At 37.4% G+C, this 8,272-nt stretch overlaps 2 protein-coding genes across 3 annotated transcripts; both read left to right on the top strand.

Moving 5' to 3' along the window:
• The first annotated feature begins 83 nt into the window (after positions 1–83).
• Positions 84–2,819, top strand: LOC107719512 (uncharacterized protein C15orf57 homolog). 2 transcript variants are annotated; one of them, XM_016526929.1, is made up of 5 exons: positions 84–143; positions 418–641; positions 724–877; positions 1,517–1,577; positions 1,992–2,068. In XM_016526929.1, exons 2-5 carry the CDS (start codon positions 425–427, stop codon positions 2,025–2,027), a joined length of 468 nt encoding a protein of 155 aa, XP_016382415.1. In that variant the 5' UTR covers positions 84–143; positions 418–424; the 3' UTR covers positions 2,028–2,068. The 2 variants fall into 2 exon arrangements, with proteins under 2 accessions (XP_016382415.1, XP_016382414.1); XM_016526928.1 differs by lacking the exon at positions 1,517–1,577 and having other exon boundaries at positions 1,992–2,819.
• A 3,891-nt stretch (positions 2,820–6,710) lies between these two features.
• Positions 6,711–7,858, top strand: LOC107719518 (prolactin-releasing peptide receptor-like). The gene has a single exon (XM_016526937.1). It carries the CDS (start codon positions 6,743–6,745, stop codon positions 7,856–7,858), a length of 1,116 nt encoding a protein of 371 aa, XP_016382423.1. The 5' UTR covers positions 6,711–6,742.
• The last annotated feature ends 414 nt before the right edge of the window (positions 7,859–8,272 follow it).

Raw genomic sequence — 8,272 nt, 5'->3', positions numbered from 1 at the left:
CTCCCTGCCGGTTACTTGCTTCTCAGCAGCAGTGAAGGCAAAACAAGAGAGAAGGATGGGTTTTAAATGCTAATGCTTGTATTTCCCCCCTTTTTAATATATCCTTTTAGGTCTGAGGTGTATTGAGAACATTGTACTTTAAGGTAAGCACTATGTTAAGTTTATGACTGATAATTTTCTACTGCTCCATTATATGGGTTTGCTTGAGACCTAGTAATGTCAGCAATCATTAAGACTTGTGATACCGTCTTATGTAAACAAGGAGTAATGGATCGCTGTTAAAACGTAGCTTTTTTTCCTTTATAGAAACTTGACAGGCCTGACTTTTCATTATTAAACCATGAATGTTGATATCCCATCATGTGTTTACAACACACGCATGTGATTCTTCATTAAAATGAATGCTTTAATTACTAGAAGCGTGATGATTGACGACTTCGAAAGCCATGCGGTCCGATCTACTGGAGATCTGTGGTCTGAGGTCTGCTCCAGTCTGCCTGAGCCTCAGGAACAGGATGGTGGACAGTTTACAGACTCATTTGAGCCTTCCTCTCCAGGAAACCCTCAGACCAACTCTCCCAGAGCTTCTTTCTGCCCCTGGGAACCAATGGCTGACTCTGAGGTTTACATTGCCAGTTTAGGTACAGGAAATTATATTTGATAAGCATGTTATTTAATACGGCTCATTGATTTGGTTTCTAAGAGCTTGTTTTGTTGCTACAGAAAATCGATTGAAGAGGATCAAGGGACAATCGAATGAAGTAACATCAAGGGAAATGCTCCGTTCCTTGTCCCAGGCTAAAAAGGAATGCTGGGATAGATTCCTTCATGATGCCCAAACTTCCGAATTGTTCCAGGAAGGGAACTTTGATCAGAGGTAAGAATGAGATCTGTTGCTCTCAGGGATCTTAACTATTCAGTCTCACTTATGTCTGCAAATGGGATAATTGTCTACACATATTATAAAATATTTAATAAATATTGTTCTTTTTAACTTTCTATTCATCGAAGAATCCTGATTAAATGTATCCATAAAATATTAAGGAGCACACTGATGATGATGATGATGATGATAATAAGAAATGGTTTCAACATTGATGATGATAATAAGAAATGTTTCTTGAGCAGCAAATCAGTATATAAGAATTCTATATAAGATTTCTAAATGATCATGTGACACTGAAGACTGGAATAATGATGCGCTTTGCCATCATGGGAATAAATTCCATTTTAAAATGTATTCAAATAAAAAACACTTATTTTAAATTATAATATTTCACAATATTACTGTATTTTTGATCAAATAAATGGAGCCTTAAGCATAAGAGAAGTCTTTCATATATATATATATATATATATATATATATCAATCTTATGGGCCCCAAACTTTTGTATGATAGTATATAACATTAATGAATGTAACAGTGTCTTTCATTGAGAAAATAAAATAAATAAGGTCATTAATGGAATAATTTTGTGATGTTGGCTCTTATCTTTGCATTTTTATACTTTTTAGGAGCATTCTACCCACACTGGAATGGTCTACTTTAGATTACACAATAACGTGTCAGGGGAAGGTCAGGACTCTAAAATACTTAATTTATTCTGCTTGAACCACGCTGTTGTTGACTTACTCTTGGGATTGTGTCTGTGACCAATCATCACCCGTAGCAAGTGTGCAAAATATGCTTGCAGCTGCTTAGCCAGATAAGAAGCCCACCCTAGTGGGAGTAGCGAATGGTAATGATACCATACCAGCTTGTAGATGGTCCTGAGGTCCTCTGAAGTTGCAATATTTTAATTAGAATATTAAGACTTTTTTTCAATAATGACCATGATTAGGCTATTATTCAGATCTCTAGGTAATTTGAAAAGATTCATTTTCTCTGTGCTGATGATTTAAAAAAAAAAAGCCATTTATTTCTGTGGTTAAATGAATTTAATCAGCTCTTTGATTTGTGTGTAATTATTCGGTCTTGTCTATCCTGCAGTGCTTTGGAGCAGTTCAAGCGCTGGCTGTCTCCTGAAAGGGTGGCCATCAACGCAGAAGAGCTGGAGTACCTTCTCTTGCCCACACAGAACAGTGAGGCTCCTGCCAGCTCAACCCAAACTGACAAGCTATGTGAGGGGGAAGAGTGCCCGAGCCCAGAGAAATAACCATATCACAGCAATAACTGACCAGCAGTGTTAGGGGAATTAAGAGAATATGAGGTCTTGTTGTGGAGTATTACGATCCATTTAATGGGATCATTTGATTCAGATTTCTATTAAGGTGTCTTTGGTTGTGCATGTCTCTCAATCTGGTTTCAACTCAAGATTCATTATTGTATCCTCATATTTGTAGGACTGAAAGAAATGCATGTGTGGATTAAAAAATAAAATCTTTTAAATTTTACTTGCCACGTAACATGCTCTGCAAAAGCAGAAGTTGATTTGTTGAGAGAAGTACAAGCACGAAAACTTGACTACATTTTATCATGTAACATTCCACATATGTTATCAAATGAATTTCATTATTTACTATTGAATTTAAATGGTATTTTTTTTGTTATTTACTCATTTCCTGTAGTATTGTTTATACACTAATCCAAACATACACAAACATTACATTTATAAATGCATTATTTCATGTATATTTGTATGAATTGAAAATCTGTCATTCGTCCCCTGAATTCAAATGTGTAGGTCAGTGGACTGGATGGCCACTAAATTAAACATTAGTAGAGAATGTTAGGTGTAATATGCCTATTGTCGCTAAACATGTTAGTAATTGTACACTTTATTCTGAAAGGATAATAAAAACTATGAAGGAGCCATAATGAGTTTCTTGTGTGACCTTTGTAGTGATGCATGCTGATATTTTTGCCCAGCAGTAACCAATAGATGTCACTATTGTTGAATATGGATGAGGCAGCACTGCAGGGCGTTCCTGTCATTATACTGTTCAAGCATCATTGCTTTGTTCCACAGTTGGTCAAATTTTTTTTAAATTATTTATCATATCTGATTCGTATTATGCATGTAAAATTGTTAATTTTTATTGCATGAGTGCTTTATTTACTTTGACATTTTATTATTCAAATTTGTTTTCTGCTTTTCCTCCTCAACATCATAAGTTGTTGTGTGCACAATATATTGATCAAGCTCAGTAGTTTATGTTGCCGTGTACAGCCCATTATCGAACCAAGAGAGAGAAAAAAACAGGTTAACGTCTAGTTTAGGTAACTCGTTAATTTATGTATTCTTACTTTACTAATACAAAGAATATTTAAATAATACGAAACTATGGCTAATTAAAAAAGCATGTTGGACATTATAAGAGCGTTTGTCTGTAGTTGCAAGTTTTTATTTTATTTTAAATTGTACTTTATTGAATTAATGCCTAGTTAAATATATATTTTTTCTTATTTTATTGAATTCAATTAGTTTTATTTATTTGATTACATTTATTCATTTAGCCGATGGAAAGGTCTATGAAATCATGTTGGTACAATGCAATAGTTTTTCTAGCATTCTATAAGAAGGCTGGTCGTTACTGAAGGTTCCTCACACTTGTGCGCATTGACGTGTAGAGAGGGACCTCTCCAGTCATCTGCGCGTGCTTGGCGGCGATCTTCGCGCTCAATGTACACCAGTTGGGATCGTTTTGAGGAGGACATTTACATGTGTTGTATTTAATAAAGGCAACGTAGAGATTTAGTCAGTCTGTGAAGAAGTCTTACCTGTATCCTTAAACTAAGTGTTCTTGGATCATGCAGCATCCACTGAAGAAGTGATCAAAAGGACAAAGGTGGGCAAAATGTTTTAGCTTAAACTGAAATAATGCTGTGTGTGTGTGTTGAAAAATGTTTAAATTGTCACGCTAATTTAATTGCACAGAGCGATATTAAATACACAATGATATAAGGAATTTTTAGGTGCAGAAAATTAATTATCAGAATCAGTAGGTGTCTCTATATCTAAACATACACAGACTTACAGTCGTATCTTTATTGTAAAAATATTTAACTCGGAAACGTGCATTTAATGGATATTATATTTAATAATTGCTATTCAATCATCAATTTCATACGTCGAAAAGAGTTTTTCGTCCTCTAAACTCATTTATCATCAGAAGAAAGTAAGTCAGGTTTAGCTCTCATTACAGTATTGGATTGAATCTGTCTTTTAGGTTTGTGGGGACTGGCTCCCCCATTACAACGGTTAAATTACCTCTCTAGTGCTGAGGAGAGAAGGATCTGAGTAAGGTAACTGCTGTCTTCTTCATTTAGATTTGAGCTGTGCTGCTGTTCACACAGTCTGCTGGGAAGCAGCGGCAATATGTTCAGAACAGATCTATTTGACAGAAAGCAACATGCAGGACTTTCTGTCTCACAATGTTCTCTGCATGTTCAAAGTGGACATAACTGTTCATTAATAATGGAGATCCACTTAGACTGGCAATATGAATGCATTAGGTGAACTAATCAACACAGGCCATTTCTCTTTTTGTCCTTTGTGTTTGTTTATTCAGATGCTTCATTAGAAATGTCCACAGATTATATGATTTTATATTAACATTCCCAGTATGGGGCATGTTGTCACAACTGAAACTGACATTAAATCACGTTAATGGCTTTCCATGCATTTCATTTATTAAATTTGCTGAAAATAAATAAACGGTTTCAACAGCAGATTCTTTTTTTTCTTCTTCTTTTTTTTATTCCATTCATCCTTTACAGTAAAAACATGTAAGTCTGAGCAGCTAACATCTTGTAAGGGTCCTCTAACAGATAGAAGCCCAAATGTCTTCTGAAGTTGTTCAGTCTTAACCAATTTCAAAGAGACTTCTTGTTCACAAGTGCGTACAAGTGGCTGTTCATGGAATGTTATCTCGGAGATAAAAGCGGTTGCTCGGTACACCTAATGCACTGTAGCTTTCAGAAAGTGAAGTAAGAAATAAGCGTTTTGCTATCGCAATTTGCTATTGAGTGGAATCTTGCAATTATCATACTGAAGTCAAAAATAATAACGTACAGTGCTGACTAGGAATCATTTCAAGATGCTATTTGTACATCACTTATGTGAGGAGAACACATTTGCTATGTTTTCTGGTACGCACACTGCAGTCTGTTTATTTAATCAGTTTGTATGGAAGGTGTATATTACTGCCACAAGTCTTTCCTTTATATTGTAGATTAGGAATGGCCTTTCTGTTCTACAGGCATAGAGTACATGACCTCTCTACTTTAAATCACACACAAATAATCCAAGTGGACATCCAATCCGGGCCGGTTTAGTGTAGTGAACTGTGCTGATATCCCAAACCGCATTTAGATCCAAGGAATTACTGAATTTGTTTCAGGGGTAAATGTTCCAGCAATACAGTTCATTTATTGTAATTTACTTTTGCTAAAGCAGTAGCTCGTAATCGGCTGGTTGTGACCCAAAAAATGGGTTGCAGGTCTGTTCTGACAAAACTACATAGGGTTAAAGAAAATATGTATTTAATGTAGACCCAGACTACATGAAATACAAGTTTTCATACAAGAGGATAAACATGGTTAGTGCTGACCACAGTGTGTATGGTGTAGTACAGTGATCCTCAAATCTGGCTCGCGAGATCCACTTTCCTGCAGAGTTTAGCTCTACCCTAATCAAAAGGGCCTTTCGCACCGCAGGAACCTTTTCATAGTACCAGAACTAATTGTGGAACTACGCACTTTTTGGCGTTTTCGCACCGCCGTAACTGGGAGCGATTTTAGTACCGGACTGCCTTTTTCGAGAACCAAATTAGCTCCTACTCCGGAGCAGGGTCTAACCAGCACAACTGGTACTAATCGTGACGTAAGTACACACCTGAGTTTGCTAATCAATGTCTTCAGGATCATTAGAAAATCACAGCTAGGTTTGTTTGATTATAGGGTTGGAGCTAAACTCTGCTGGAAAGTGGATCTCGCGAGCCAGATTTTAGGATCACTGGTGTAGTATATTATTAGCTGTCAAAACCACAAAACCATTGAAATTCAATACATTTAAAATACAAAATAGTTACATTTCCTGTTTACTCCTATTAATATTACCAGTATACAAATTTGTGTATACAAACAATATACAAAATTATTAATATTCATAATTATTTTAATGAATATTATTCATGTCAGGTTAATTGTTGTATATTTTTTTGCTTAGGTTAGTCATGGTAATATTAATGCTTTTACATGTTTTCCATGTTTTTGAAAGAAGTCTGTTATGCTCACCAAAACTGGACTTGCTCAAAAATACAGTAAAAACAGTAATACTGTGAAAAACTATAATTAAAAATAACGGCATTCTATTTGAATATATTTCAAAATGGAATTTATTCCTTTAAAGTCTTCAGTGTCACATGATCCTTCAGAAATCATTCTAATATGCTGATTTGGTGCTCAAAAACATCAGTGTTGATAATAAGTCATTCATGTTGTGATACATTTTTTTCAGGATTCTTTGATGAAAGGAAAGCAGCATTTTCTCTGAACGTCTTCACATGTAACTGAAATCAGCATTTATTCGAAATCTTTTGTAACATTAAACATGTATTTAGTGTCACTTTTGATCAATTTAGTGTATCCTTGCTGAATAAAACTATTTCTTAAAAAATCTTACCCAAAGCTTTTGAACAGTAAAATATACATATAGTTTCTATTTACAGTTCATTTACATTGTCTTCTATTTACATGTCACTTTTTTCAAACAGGTGTCAGTTTGTTGTCATCATACCATGGCAGACATGGACTATCTCCATAACGAATCGTGGACAAACATGACTTTAGATGCATCTGCCTCATCGTTCAGTGGACTGCAGCTCCTGATGGACCTGAAGCCACTCTTCATCCCTCTGTATGCCATGCTCGTCCTGGTAGCGTGCTCTGGAAATCTCCTCCTCCTCATCCTCATCGGACTGAACAAGAAACTTCACAGCACTACAAACTTCCTCATCGGAAACCTGGCCCTGGTTGACCTGGTTATGTGCCTGTTCTGCGTTCCCCTGACTGCGTTTTACGCCTTTGATGAGCGCGGTTGGGTTTTTGGCCAGTTCATGTGTCATTTTGTCACCCTGATGCAGACTGCGACTGTATTTGCGGCAGTTCTTTCATTAACCGCCATTGCGGTGGACCGATACGTGGTGGTCGCATACCCGATTCGCCGTCGCGGAGGTCGATCCTTCTGCGCGTGGTTGGTGGTCAGCATATGGCTCTGTGCGTTAGCAATGTCCACCCCAACCGCTCTGCACACGGTCTACCTGGATCTGAGCGCAACAGGACATGAAATGGTGGTTTGTGAGGAGTTCTGGCAGGGGCAGGAGCTCAATCGTCTAATATATTCATGTTTCTTCTTGCTCCTTTCTTATTTTGTTCCTCTAGCAGCAGTTTCCATATCCTACTGTGCAATCTCCTGCCACCTGCAACACCGAGCTACGCCTCGGCTCATGGCTGCTACACCTTCCAACCAGGAAAAGTGGGGGCGCAAGAGGCGCAAGACGTTTCAACTCCTACTGGTGTCTGTTCTGTCATTCGCGTTCTCCTGGCTTCCCTTGCAGGTGGTCAACCTCATACGCGACCTGGACACAGACTTCGCCATCCTGAGCAAGAATCACGTCAATGTGATCCAGGTGTCGTGCCACTTGTTAGCCATGAGCTCGGCTTGCTACAACCCCTTCATCTATGCTTCTCTGCACAACAAGTTTCTGTCATATTTATGCCAGAACATATTTCAAAGAAGAAAACCTCATCGTACTCAGAGCAGCCTCACAACCTCCAGCCGAATACTTCGCTTTAATACTTCTAGTACTCTAGCTGACATTCCCATGGCTATTAGCAAGATTTCACAAGACTGAATCTTCTCTCCAACACACAAATGTTGCTTATTTAGGTTCTAGAACTGTACAGATAAATACTGTACCATGATCAAAACTGATTCCTTAAACCAATGACTCTGTTGTTAAAGGGATAGTTCACCCAAAAATGAAAATTCTGTCATTAATTACTCACCCTCATGTTGTTCCGAACCTGTAAGACTTTTGTTCATCTTCAGAACACAAATTAAGATATTTTTGATGAAATCTGAGAGCTCTCTGACCCTCCGTAGACAGCAATGCAACTGAAATGTTCCCTAGGTCCAGAAATGTAGCAAAGACATCGGTAAAATAGTCCATGTGACATCAGTTACCGTCGTCCGCCATTTTGGAGAGTACCCCAGAACGTAATCAGAGTTGTTTACGTTCAGCATGCGCGCGCTGTCTACTGAACAT

Source organism: Sinocyclocheilus rhinocerous, unplaced genomic scaffold (assembly GCF_001515625.1).
Source record: "Sinocyclocheilus rhinocerous isolate Xijiao unplaced genomic scaffold, SAMN03320098_v1.1 scaffold1234, whole genome shotgun sequence".
NCBI classification, from domain to species: domain Eukaryota; kingdom Metazoa; phylum Chordata; class Actinopteri; order Cypriniformes; family Cyprinidae; genus Sinocyclocheilus; species Sinocyclocheilus rhinocerous.
Note: the sequence above shows the minus strand (reverse complement) of the source record. Positions and strands in the feature narration are given on the sequence as shown.

Bases quoted from the DNA above. Each gene is read 5' to 3' on its own strand.
- LOC107719512 (XM_016526928.1), top strand. From the start codon at position 425: ATGATTGACGACTTCGAAAGCCATGCGGTCCGATCTACTGGAGATCTG. The intron at 642-723 runs GTACAGGAAATT...TTGTTGCTACAG, and splicing joins GGTTTACATTGCCAGTTTAG to AAAATCGATTGAAGAGGATC. The intron at 878-1,991 runs GTAAGAATGAGA...TCTATCCTGCAG, and splicing joins GAAGGGAACTTTGATCAGAG to TGCTTTGGAGCAGTTCAAGC.
- LOC107719518 (XM_016526937.1), top strand. From the start codon at position 6,743: ATGGCAGACATGGACTATCTCCATAACGAATCGTGGACAAACATGACT.